The sequence below is a fragment of the Ranitomeya variabilis genome, chromosome 4 (assembly GCF_051348905.1).
Source record: "Ranitomeya variabilis isolate aRanVar5 chromosome 4, aRanVar5.hap1, whole genome shotgun sequence".
In the NCBI taxonomy this organism is placed as follows: Eukaryota; Metazoa; Chordata; class Amphibia; order Anura; family Dendrobatidae; genus Ranitomeya; species Ranitomeya variabilis.
In genome coordinates, this window is record NC_135235.1 from 679,742,052 (window position 1) to 679,755,803 (window position 13,752).

A 13,752-nucleotide genomic window follows, 5' to 3' on the forward strand; every position below is an offset into this window, starting at 1 on the left:
AAAAGAATGAAAATAAAAAATAGTTATATACTCACCCTCCGGCGTCCAGCGAAGCTGTCCCTATGCACGCGATGCGGCCGCCAGCTTCTGTTCGCAGCGATGCACTGCGAAATTACCCAGATGACTTAGCGGTCTCGCGAGACCGCTACGTCAACATCTCGAGACCGCAATGCAAGGCCCGGAGCATCGCGATAAGTGGGAAAGGCGACGGAAGGTGAGAATATAATGATTTTTTTTCTTATTTTTAACATTAGTTCTTTTTACTATTGATGCTGCATAGGCAGCATCAATAGTAAAAAGTTGGTCACACAGGGTTAATAGCAGCGTTAACGGACTGCGTTACAACGTGGCATAACGCGGTGTAATGCAGCTATTAAACCTGTGTGAGCGCTGACTGGAGGGGGCACTGACAGAGAGTAGGAAGGAGCGAATTCACGGCCGGACTGTGCCTGTCGCTGATTGGTTGCGGCCTCTAGCCGCGACCAATCAGCGACGCAGGATTTCCGTGACAGACAGAAAAACAGACGGAAGTGCCCCTTAGACGATTATATATAGTAGATTGTTCAGCGGTATGATGATAAAGCATTGCTTTTTGCCTCGTTTATAAATTATTGATTTTTACTGTGTTCACTGAAGGGGTTAACTAGATGGACAGTTTCATAGGTCGGGTCTGGAGGCGGGGATACCAAATATGTGTACTTTTTTAAACAAAAAATTCTAAAATTATTATTTTGTATATATATTTTTTACCTTTGTGACTTAGTCTCACTATGGGACTTTCACTTTCACAGCTCTGACGTTATAAAGCAAAGAAGGGCAGGAGCATTGCTAGGCTTTATACCTGTCAGTGCTCCACTGCGCATGACCTAACTTCCTAGCTATGGTGACGACATCGAGTCACTTTGAGGGGGCAACGATTGGAGGGCAGAGGGAGCCCCCTGCCTTCTAAATTTAGAGGGTTAAATTGCCGGGGGCATCGTTCCTGGCAATTCAGCTGAGCACCCAGTGACGATTGTGCACACAGCTCCTGGACGTATCCATACCAAATCTGTGATGTCGGAAAGCCACACTTCCAACTCCGACTCCTCAATTTCCCTGACTCCGACTACACAGCACTGGTCACTACTGAGCATGTGCATAAAGTGCAGCACAGATTCACCTGAACTCCGACTCCACAGCACTTGTCACGACTGAGCATGTGCATAAAGTGCAGCACAGATTCATCTGAACTAAAGGCCGAGATTTACTGCACATCCTGCACCCAATGTATTACACAGGTCAACAAAAAAATTTTTTTTTTCTGGTGTCCAAAATATTTTAATGAATTTGGGGTATTTTTGGGGTGCTGATTCTGAATATGCTATCAGTTTTGCCAGATTGGCTCAAGTTTTTGAGATTTTTGGTATCTTATTTATAGCACTTGTTGGTAAATGCGACGCATCATCTCATTAATTTCTTTGGATTAGTACTTGAACTGAGCAGTTCTCAATATAGTTTTGTGTTAATTAGTGTTCTAAAAGTTTGTTCATAGCTTGATTTTTGCACTAACTTTATGTTGTTGTCTGTTTTCCAGTGAAAAGCATGAACTCATCAAGAAGAAGTTGTCTTAACGATCCAGACTCATTCTGTTACATTTGTGGTGAATACACACTGCCAAAACATAGAAGAAACATAACAGACTTCGTAAAAAAAGTGTATTTTGCCTATTTTGGGGTTATGCTTGGGGACCAAGACAAGTTTTGGGCACCACACATAGTGTGCAAAGCATGTATCGAATTATTACGAAAATGGAGCAAAGGACAAAGAAAAAGCTTCAAATTTGGTGTTCCAATGGTGTGGAGAGAGCCAAAAAATCATCATGATGACTGTTATTTCTGTGCAGTGCAAGTGCAAGGATTCAATAAGCATAAGAAACGAAAATGGGAGTAACATGGAATCTGCAAGAAGGCCTGTCCCTCATTGTGAAGATGTGCCTGTACCTGTGTTTACCATAAATAACAGTCATCATGATGATTTTTTGGCTCTCTCCACACCATTGGAACACCAAATTTGAAGCTTTTTCTTTGTCCTTTGCTCCATTTTCGTAATAATTCGATACATGCTTTGCACACTATGTGTGGTGCCCAAAACTTGTCTTGGTCCCCAAGCATAACCCCAAAATAGGCAAAATACACTTTTTTTACGAAGTCTGTTATGTTTCTTCTATGTTTTGGCAGTGTGTATTCACCACAAATGTAACAGAATGAGTCTGGATCGTTAAGACAACTTCTTCTTGATGAGTTCATGCTTTTCACTGGAAAACAGACAACAATATAAAGTTAGTGCAAAAATCAAGCTATGAACAAACTTTTAGAACACTAATTAACACAAAACTATATTGAGAACTGCTCAGTTCAAGTACTAATCCAAAGAAATTAATGAGATGATGCGTCGCATTTACCAACAAGTGCTATAAATAAGATACCAAAAATCTCAAAAACTTGAGCCAATCTGGCAAAACTGATGACATTCAGAATCAGCACCCCAAAAATACCCTAAATTCGATTAAATATCTTTGGCACCAAAAATGCTGTTGACCAGTGTTATATATTATTTCATACTCCAACTTCACCAAAATAGACTCCGACTCCACAGCCCTCATGTATACATCCAAGGTCCGGAAGTCCTTACCATTCTGGACGTATGGATACTTCTAAGGTCGTGAAGGGGTTAACGAGGGAAGAGCCCATGCAGCCAATGAAAGCGCTTCTGAGCTAATTGTCCAATTACTTTTGGCCACTCCATATTACAGAGCTGTAATTCCTTACCCCAATTAGGAGGTGAAGACCCTCAAATTAAAGCTGAGAGTCGGCACTTTAACCCCTTAATGACAGAGCCAATTTGATACTTAATGACCAGGCCAATTTTTACAATTCTGACCACTGTCAATTTATGAGGTTATAACTCTGGAACGCTTCAACGGATCCTGCTGATTCTGAGACTGTTTGTTCGTGACATATTGTACTTCATGATAGTGGTAACATTTCTTCGATATTACTTGCGATTATTTATGAAAAAAACAGAAATATGGCAAAAAAATTTAAAATTTTGCAATTTTCAAACTTTGTGTTTTTATGCCCTTAAATCAGAGCGATATGTCACAAAAAAATAGTTAATAAATAACATTTCCCACATGTCTACTTTACATCAGCACAATTTTGGAAACAAAATTTTTTTTTGTTAGGGAGTTATAAGGGATAAAAGTTGACCAGCAATTTCTCATTTTTACAACACCATTTTTTTTTTTTAGGGACCACATCACATTTGAAGTCATTTTGAGGGGTCTATATGATAGAAAATAACCAAGTGTGACACCATTCTAAAAACTGCACCCCTCAAGGTGCTCAAAACCACATTCAAGAAGTTTATTAACCCTTTACGTGCTTCACAGGAACTGAAACAATGTGGAAGGCAAAAATGAACATTTAACTTTTTTTTGCAAACATTTTACTTCAGAACCATTTTTTTTTATTTTCACAAGTGTAAAAACAGAAATGTAACCATAAATGTTGTTGTGCAATTTCTCCTGAATACGCCAATACCCCATATGTGGGGGTAAACCACTGTTTGGGCGCACCGCAGAGCTTGGAAGAGAAGGAGCGCCGTTTGACTATTTCAATGCAGAATTGGCTGGAATTGAGATTGGATGCCATGTCACGTTTAGAGAGCCCCTGATGTGCCTAATCAGTGGAAACCCCCCACAAGTGACACCATTTTGGAGACTAGACCCCTTAAGGAACTTATCTAGATGTGTGGCGAGCACTTTGAGCCCCCAAGTGCTTCACAGAAGTTTGTAAAGTAGAGCCATGAAAATAAAAAATCGCATTTGTTTACACAAAAATTATCTTTTCGCCCACAAATTCTTATTTTCACAAGGGTAACAGGAGAAATTAGACCACAAAAATTGTTTTGCAATTTCTCCTGAGTATGTTGATACCCCATATGTGGGGGTAAACTACTGTTTGGGCGCACTGCAGAGCTTGGAAGAGAAGGAGTGCCGTTTTACTTTTTCAATGTAGAATTATCTGGAATTGAGATCGGACGCCATGTCGCGTTTGAAGAGCCCCTGATGTGCCTAAACAGTGGAAACCCCCCACAATTGACACCATTTTGGAAACTAGACCCCATAAGGAACTTAACTAGATGTGTGGTGAGCACTTTAAACCCCCAGGTGCTTCTCAGAAGTTTATAACGTAGACCCGTGAAAATAAAAAACCGCATATTTTCTACAAAAATGATCTTTTTGCCCCAAAATTTTTATTTTCACAAGGGTAACAGGAGAAATTAGACCACAAAAGTTGTTGTGCAATTTCTCCTGAGTACATCGATACTCCATATGTGGGGGTAAACCACTGTTTGGGCGCACTGCAGAGCTTGGAAGAGAAGGAGTGCCGTTTTACTTTTTCGATGTAGAATTGTCTCGAATTGAGATCAGACGCCATGTCGCGTTTGGAGAGCCCCTGATGTGCCTAAACAGTGGAATCCCCCCACAAGTGACACCATTTTGGAAACTAGACCCCTTAAGGAACTTATCTAGATGTGTGGTGAGCACTTTAAACCCCCAGGTGCTTCACGGAAGTTTATAGCGTAGAGCCATGAAAATAAAAAGTCGCATTTTTTCTACAAAAATTATCTTTTTGCCCCCAAATTTTTATTTTGACAAGGGTAACCGGAGAAATTAGACGACAAAAGTTGTTGTGCAATTTCTCCTGAGTACGTCAATACCCCATATGTGGGGGTAAACCACTGTTTGGGGGCACCGCCGAGCTTGGAAGAGAAGGAGTGCCGTTTTACTTTTTCAATGTAGAATTGGCTGGAATTGAGATCGGACACCATGTCGCGTTTGGAGAGCCCCTGATGTGCCTAAACAGTAGAAACCCCCCACAAGTGACCCCATTTTGGAAACTAGACCACTTATGGAACTTATCTAGATGTGTGGTGAGCACTTTAAACCCCCAGGTGCTTCACGGACGTTTATAGCATAGAGACGTGAAAATAAAAAATCCTTTTTTTTTCCCTCAAAAATGATTTTTTAGCTTGCAATTTTTTATTTTCTCAAGGGTAACAGGAGAAATTGGACCCCAAAATTTATTGTGCAATTTATGCTGAGTAGGCTGGTACCCCATATATTGGGGTAAACCACTGTTTGGGCGCATAGCAGAGCTCGGAAGGGAAGGAGCGCCGTTTTGGAATGCAGACTTTGATAGAATGGTCTGTGGGTGTTATGTTGCGTTTGCAGAGCCCCTGATGTACCTAAACAGTAGAAACCCCCCACAAGTGACCCCATTTTGGAAACTAGACCCCCCAAGGAACTTATCTAGATGTGTGGTCAGAACTTTGAATGCCCAACTGCTTCACAGAAGTTTATAATGCAGAGTCATGAAAATAACAAATATTTTTTTTTCCACAAAAAAGATATTTTAGCCCCAAAGTTTTTATTTTCACAAGGGTACAAGAGAAATTGGACCCCAATATTTGTTGTCCAATTTGTCCTGAGTACACTGATACCCCATGTGTGGGGGGGGGACCACTGTTTGGGTGTACGGCAGAGCTCGGAAGGGAAGGAGCGCCGTTTTGGAATGCAGACTTTGATAGAATGGTCTGTGGGCATTATGTTGCGTTTGCAGAGACCCTGATGTATCTAAACAGTAGAAACCCCCCACAAGTGACCCCATTTTGGAATCTAGAGCCCCCAAGGAACTTATCTAGATGTGTGGTGAGAACTTTTAATGCCCAAGTGCTTCACAGACGTTTATAATGCAGAGTTGTGAAAATATTTTTTTTTTTTTTTTCCACAAAAAAGATTTTTTAGCCCACAAGTTTTTATTTTCACAAGGGTAACAGGAGAAATTGGACCCCAAAAGTTGTTGTCCAATTTATCCCGAGTACGCTGATGCCCCATATGTGGGGGTAAACCACTGTTTGGGTGCACGGCAGAGCTTGGAAGGGAGGGAGCACCATTTGACTTTTTGAGCGCAAAATTGGCTGTGGTGTTTAGAGACCCACTGATGTACCTAAACAGTGGAAACCCCCCAAATCTAACTCCAACCCTAACCCCAACACACCCCTAAGGCTTCTTTCACACTTCAGTTGTTTGGCGTCAGTCAGCTCCGACATAGTGACGGATCGACGGATCCGTCACAATTGTTGAGAAAACGGTTCTAACGGATCCGTTTTTTTGACGGATCCGTTACTTGGGGGTTGTCTGGGAAAAGTATCTACTTTTTGGAGCATGTGCAATTGAAAAAGCGGATTGGGGCGACGGATCCGCCGAAATGACGGTAACGACGGATCCGTTGCCCATAGGCGGCCAGTCTATGGAATGACGGACGCGTCGCGAACCGCCATTTCGGCGCAGACAAAAAACGTTACAATGGCCGTCAATGTCTAGATGAGGTCCGCCAAATCTCGACGGATCCGTTGCATGGCGGATGGAACGGACGACCATCCGCCACAATCCGTCGCTAATGAATGTCTATGGGAAAATAGCGGATCCGCAAAAAAAAAATGGCATATCTGCTATTTGACGAAAATGGCGGTTTCAGACTGACGCCAAAAGACTGAAGTGTGAAAGAGGCCTAACCCTAATGCCAACCCGATCCATAATCATAATCACAACCCTAAGGATAATCGCAACCCTAACCCCAAAACAACCATAACCCTAATCAGAACCCTAAATCCAACACACCCCTAATCCTAATCTCAACCCTAACCTCAAACCTAACACTATTCCCAATACACCCCTAATCCCAACTCTAACCTTAACCCTAATCCCAAACGTAACCCTAATGCCAACCCTAATCCACACCCTAATCCCAACTCTAACCCTAACTTTAGCCGCAACCCTAGTCCTAACTTTAGCCCCAACCCTAACCCTAACTTTAGCCCCAACCCTAACCCTAGCCCTAACCCTAAATTTAGCCCCAGCCCTAACCCTAAATTTAGCCCCAACCCTAACCCTAAATTTAGCCCCAACCCTAACCCTTACCCTAGCCCTAACCCTAAATTTAGCCCCAACTCCTCTAGCTGCCGGCCGGCAGATCATGGCGGGCGCACTGCGCATGCACCCGCCATTTTCTTACAGAAGGAAGAAGCCGGCGGTCAGAAGAGGACACAGGAGGACTCAGGGACACCGGTAAGTATGATAGGGTCCCCGAATCCCCCTATTTCTCTGTCCTCTGATGTGCGATCGCATCAGAGGACAGAGAATTACACATCGCTTTTTTTTTTTTTTTTTTTTTTTTGCGGTCGCCGGTAAACAGTTAATTACCAGCGATCGCAAAACAGGGGTCGGTAAAAACCGACCCCGATCATGTTCTTTGGGGTCTCGGCTACCCCCGGCATGCGCCCGCCATTTGTTTGCCGGAAGAAGATGGCGGCGCCCATCGGGAGCCACGAGGAGCACCGGGGGAGACAGGTGAGTATCGGGGGGCTATCGGGGGCGATCGGGGACCCCATTTCTCTGTCCTCTGATGTGGGATCACATCGGAGGACAGAGTAATTTCTCTGTCCTCCGATGTGATCGCACATGGGAAATGGGAAATTGCGTTTTTTGTGGGTTTTTTGCGACCGCCGGTAAACGGTTAATTACCGGCGATCACAACTTGGGGGTCGGTAAAAAAAACCCGAATCATGTTCTCTGGGGTCTCGGCTACCCCCGGTAACCGAGACCCCAGAGAAAATCTGACTCTGGGGGGCGCTATTCACTTTTTCCACAGCGCCGTTAATTAACGGCGCTGTGGTTTAAGTACCCTTAGCGGCCGCCGTTAAAAGGCGTATCGGCGGTCGTTAAGGGGTTAAGCCCAGACTAAATATATTATTGTATCTTCAATATGTTTTGGTAAACAGCTAAAATGCCAAAACTTGTGTCCCTGTCCAAAAATATTCTGGATCTAACTATCTAAAGGTGCTATTGACACGAAATTCTCACCTGATGTCGGTAACAGCCCATCCAATCCACACAGGCAAAGAAATCAAACCAAAGATGGCCATAAATTCTGTGTAATAATGAGGAATGACTCAGGGAGAAGTATCTGAGATACAAATACGCAGAAGGAGCCGACTCACCTGCTGTGGATCAATGTTTGAGAGCGCGGAGCATTCGACCAGGCGTGAAGTAACCAGTATAAAGGTGGGTTTCCGGCTCCAGGTAACAATGTGTTTATTTGGTGCCTCGGATTACAAATCTTCTTTCAATGACAGAGGGGATCCTCATAAAGTGACGTGGTTCCGACCTGCTAAGATGAATCCAGCACCGGAGATGTCATAAATGGCGGTGACAGTAAGAATCTCTGCTCCGTACATACACAGCATACATACGGCATGCACTGAGACCCCTGATCATGTGACCCCTGACTCCTCCCCTCCTGTGACCTCATCACAGGTCCTGTGAGCACAGAACAGCCATATATGTGGTGTGCGGCTCTGCAGGTGGAGGTAGGTGCAGATCATAGATTGTTTAGAGTTAGAAGGGACCTCCAGGGTCATCGTGTCCAACCCCCTGCTCAATGCAGGATTCACTAAACACTCTGACAGATGTCTGTCCAGCCTCTGAAGACTTCCATTGAAGGAGAACTCTCCACCTCTCCTGGCAGCCTGTTCCACTCATTGATCACCCTCACTGTCAGAAAGTGTTTTCTAATATCTAATCTGTATCCTCTCCCTCTCAGTTTCATTTCTTTGCCTCTCATGTTTCCATGTGTGACGTCCCTTCAGATATTTGTAGACCACTATTAAGTCTCCTCTTAGCCTTCTTTTTTGCAAGCTAAGCATTCCTAGATCCTTTAATGATTACTGGCCACAGGCGGCATTAACCCCTTCAGCATGGAGACTCTTTTGGGTTTTTGTTCCCACTTTATAAGAATCATAACGTTTCTGTTCTGTTTCCTGTAATAGATACATACGACCCAACTATGGAAGACAGGAAGGGAGGAAATGGTTTAGGTTTATTCTCATAGTACAGGGCCCCATTCTTGGCCCCCACACAGTGTTAAAGGGAACCTGTCACCCCGTTTTTTCCGTATGAGATAAAAATACTGTTAAATAGGGCCTGGGCTGTGCATTGCAATAGTGTATTTTGTGGACCCCGATTCCCCACCTATGCTGCCGAAATACATTACCAAAGTAGTCGTTTTCGCCTGTCAATCAGGCTGGTCTGGTCAGATGGGCGTGGTGTCTTCCCCCAGATTTTGCTTAGTTTTCCGTTGGTGGCGTAGTGGTGTGCGCATGTCCAAGTCCCGAATCCACTGCACAGGGGAGTGAAAAGAGCGCGATGTGCACTATTCCATTGGTGGTCGGTGGGCGCGGCCATCTTCCTTTGGCCGCGCGTGCGCAGAAGCGGCGCTCTGCTGGCCGCGGCTTCAGGAAAATGGCCGCGGGATGCCGAGCGTGTGCAGATGGAGATCGCGTCGGCCATTTTCCTGAAGCCGCAGCCAGCAGAGCGCCGCTTCTGCGCACGCGCGGCCAAAGGAAGATGGCCGCCCCCACCGATCACCAATGAAATAACGCACATCGCGCTCTTTCCACTCCCCTATGCAGTGGATTCAGGACCTTGGACATGCGCACACCACTACGCCACCAACGGAAAAGTAAGCAAAATCTGGGGGAAGACACCACGCCCATCTGACCAGACCAGCCTGATTGACAGGCGAAAACGACTACTTTGGTAACGTATTTCGGCAGCATAGGTGGGGAATCGGGGTCCACAAAATACACTATTGCAATGCACAGCCCAGGCCCTATTTAACAGTATTTTTATCTCATACCGAAAAAACGGGGTGACAGGTTCCCTTTAAGCCCCAATCCGCTGGATTTACAAAGGAGTCTCTATATTGTATTTGTCTCATTAAGAGCCTTAAGGAACCTAGAAAATCTGAGTCCAAGTCTCATTGTGTATGCAGTGTGGTGTTAATACCTTCCTTGGCTCTAGGGGTAAGGCTAATTACAGCATAGTCCTTGCAGATACTGGGCTGTGTATATGGAGCGCCCCCAGTAGGGCAATGGGGTACTCAGTACCGGGTCCTTCGGTTCTTAAGGGGGATGTCACGGTGGCTGACCTGGTCTGTGGCCCTTGGGACGTCCGTTGTAAAAGGGAATTAGCTGTGCTGCCGGTCTCTGGAGCAAGGCATGGTTGCTCCCTCGGTGTTCCGGCTACTGGATCCTGCGCCTCAGAAGGAGGCAGCCTTTGCAGGGCAGAACTCCTTCTGGTTTCCTTCTCCTTTTGCTATGACTTCGTTTCTCACCCTCTACAATACAATTCGCTGTTTGTGTCTCTTTGTTAGGATGCTGCCGCATGTCGGGCAGGCGCAGCTCCGTGGCCTTCTGTCTAGGCTTCTGACTGGATCCCACCACTGTCAGGGGACCCACTCTGTCAGCAGCTCTTAGATGTTCCTCCTTCCCCTCTGTCTGCCTGACAGGTACTGACTGAGTGAACCTCAGCCAGCTTCTGCCTAACTTCCTATCCAGACCACCAGTTTTACCTAATTGTGAAGAGTGCCCTAATAAATAGGAGCCTAGCTCCCCCTGGTGGACTGGAGTGTGAAGTGTGTGGCATGGTTTGTGATACCTGTTAAAGAGATCTCCTTTATTGACTTCAGACTTAACATCACTCCCCCTGGTGGAAGAACGATATTACTGCAACGACCAAGACCCTGGGGCTTCACTCCCCCCCGTTAAATCCAGTAATTCGGGACTGGGAAAAGAAAACAACAATACATTAGCAAAAAGACATGCACATTTTTTGAAATGCTATACAACAAGTTAATTTAACCGTGCTTCCCTTTATGGGAGGTGAGAACACTTGAACGTTACAAACAAAAACATATTTACATTATGCGTGCGACTTTAAGTCAAGTAGAAAACCGTTATTAACTAGCTATGAAACACAATTACCCATACAGGTATACTATCTATTTAGTGCAAGTACCCTCTAAGGGTATACTAATGTAAAACCTCAAAGTGCAAATTAACATTTTCTTTATTACTGTTTTTCTTCTTCAAGTGCAAAACAATTATTATCTTTTAAGTGCAAAGTGATCAACCAACCCCAACGGGCTTACTATAACAGTCTATCAACCCCTCCAGGATGATGGCACCATCTGCCCAGAAGTAAGATAGTGCGGAATTTTAATGCGATCACTGTGACTTTGGTCACAATGTCGCATTAAAACATGACGTAATATTCCATCCATGGTCAAATAGACCCAGTTCATATGGACGGAATATTATGTCAGAAAGGCATTAAACAAATGTTTTACATGTAAAAAAATAATAAAATGTGTCTTCTGCCTTTTGCCTTTTTACGAGAATTGTTGGTGCCAATTTCCTTTTGAAGCATTTTAATATCTGCTTTTTTTCTGGAGTTTTTATTGCAATATAGGAAAGCCTAATGCCAGAAATAAATTCCATAAAACACTGTGTAACGGTGTCTCCCCAACCGGTTTTCATGAACCATTCTCTAATCAAGCCTACATTAACAATCCTTGTCCTGCAATTGGTGGGGGCATGGGTGTCTTTCTTACTTCCTGTAGGGGGCATCTCAAATACACAAACCTGCAGACAATGCTTCTGGAGCATTCTTCATCCTTTGAGCTATGCTTAAGAGGGTGGGTGTTAGTATCTCTGCCCAACAAGGGGACTGATCCTAAGATAGGTAGGACAGTAAGGCTTCTTTCACACTTCCATCGGTAGTCGCCCGTCACGAAGCGTCGGCGCGATGTACAGACGGCAGTGTTTGTTTTCACATTTCCGTCTGCGTTGCCGGTCAGGAAAGAGTCAGAGACAATTCCTGCTGGGCATGCGCAGACGGGAAAACTGGATGCGACGTACAGAAAAATGTTCCCTTGAACGTTTTTTGAACGGGCCACCCAAACCCAATGCATCCAGTGCACAACAGACGCAACGTGTGGCCATACGTCGCGATCCGTTGGCAATACAAGTCTATGGGAAAAAACGCATCCTGCGGGCAAATTTGCAGGATGCATTTTTTTCCCAAAACGATGCATTGTGACGGACATAAATAAACGGAAGTGTGAAAGTAGCCTAAACCACATGTTGAGCTAGTTGATGTGTCTTGGGAAGGGCAAGAATCTGCAGCTGCGGCCAGGTCCTGTGCCATCTATGGAGATTGGAGATCATTTACCACTTTGGATTGTTTCGTCTCACGACCCTGCTTGATTTCAGGATCGAATTTAAAGACTGTTGTTGCATATTCCTTGGCGTCGGATTACTGGGTGGCGTCCATGGATTTGTCCCTTTTGTGTGGCCACCTTGCAGTCTCCAAGGAACCATATCTATGTTTGATGTTATATTCTCCCAATTTCAATAAAAGTTGTTGGATTGTTCATCGGCCTGCTGCCCCTGCCAGATCTGTCCTGCCACTGTACATAGAGACTTTTGTATCAAATTATTTCTGTCCACGGTGTTTGTGGAAACAAAAAAGCTTTTATAAAAGCCTCAAACTTCTGTGTGTGAATCAGACATAAGATCTAACGTGATAGAAGATTACAGTCCAGGGAAGATGGGAAACATTCATATAGACGGCAGGTTGTGATGGAGTCAGTGACGGACTCTGACCAAGTATGTTTCTAGAGCCTTAGTAGAAGATGAAGATGTCATCTGTGGAGACACGGGATGTCAGCAGGTGCTTTAGTCTGCTGGCTTGAGATCGCATGAACCAGAGATCATCCCACTAAACTCTGCTCTCCTTTTACCATGGGCATAATACTACTCAGACAACACAGGGTGAGAGTAACACAGTATGGCAATACTTTATTGAACCACAAAACAGGCAATTAACACATAGAACAAGTTCCAGGAAAATACCTTCAATCCATCATTCACAGGTCAAGGGAAAGGGGTTATGAGGGTAACCCACATTATTTGATTATAGTTTATCTTTCCATATTTGCACGCCAACAAACTGCATGGCCTGGTGTAATGTGTAATCAACATATTAACAAACATCATTGTTCAGTGACTTTGTGTCCCTGATTTGCAAAGATAACAGTACAATACACTACAGGAGCTAATATAAGAGGTAAATAACAACAACCATTCATCAATATACAAATATCCATTCAACCTACAAGAGCCAATAATTCAGACAATAGTCCATGATTCTGGGAATACGAAATTTATGTCTGGCATAATTAAGAAGAAATGCTGTGTTGTCACATTGTCCTCATCATGAAGTAGTTATTTCTCAGTTATGTGTAATGAATATCTACTGCAGTATTGCTAATGCCGATTCCAGTGTCGGTAAATGAGACGAGAATTAGCGTTATGGAAGATGGGTCTATGAGAAACTTATTTAGCTGCCAACTCCGAGGAAGAAACTGCTTGTTGTCTGTGGTCTAAATATATAGGTTTTATTAGTAGATGTAAAGAAGAAAACTAAATGCTGTAAAATAATAAATCTCCTCATATGTTTCCCTTATTATCTCCAGTAATTGTATTATTACACAGGATTTTTATCATGTAACATTGGCTCATCTTTTTCTCATTCAGGACTCTACAATATCGGATCCTCTCAGTGAAGATCTTCTATAAAAGAGAATTTTCCTGATTTACCCATCAAGGATGGATATGGACAGAGACAAGATGGTGGAGAGGATATTACACCTCACCCTAGAGATCCTCTTCCGGCTTACTGGAGAGGTGAGAGATTCTGATGATGTCACATTACATCATTCTTATCTATGGGAATAACAGATG

The 13,752-nt window shown here is 43.9% G+C and overlaps 1 protein-coding gene and 1 long non-coding RNA gene across 2 annotated transcripts in view; one reads left to right on the forward strand and one right to left on the reverse strand.

The window, feature by feature from the left end:
• The window catches only part of LOC143766380 (uncharacterized), a 35,657-nt gene extending 27,270 nt beyond the window's left edge, over positions 1 to 8,387 (reverse strand). The window contains exon 1 of the long non-coding RNA XR_013213561.1: positions 8,107 to 8,387. This is a non-coding gene — a long non-coding RNA (uncharacterized LOC143766380). The remainder of the gene's footprint in view (positions 1 to 8,106) is intronic.
• A 19-nt stretch (positions 8,388 to 8,406) lies between these two features.
• The window catches only part of LOC143766334 (uncharacterized), a 617,908-nt gene continuing 612,562 nt past the window's right edge, over positions 8,407 to 13,752 (forward strand). The window contains exons 1-2 of the mRNA XM_077253930.1: positions 8,407 to 8,475; positions 13,546 to 13,695. Coding sequence (XP_077110045.1) covers positions 13,618 to 13,695 — 78 coding nt within the window. The 5' untranslated portion in view covers positions 8,407 to 8,475; positions 13,546 to 13,617. The remainder of the gene's footprint in view (positions 8,476 to 13,545; positions 13,696 to 13,752) is intronic.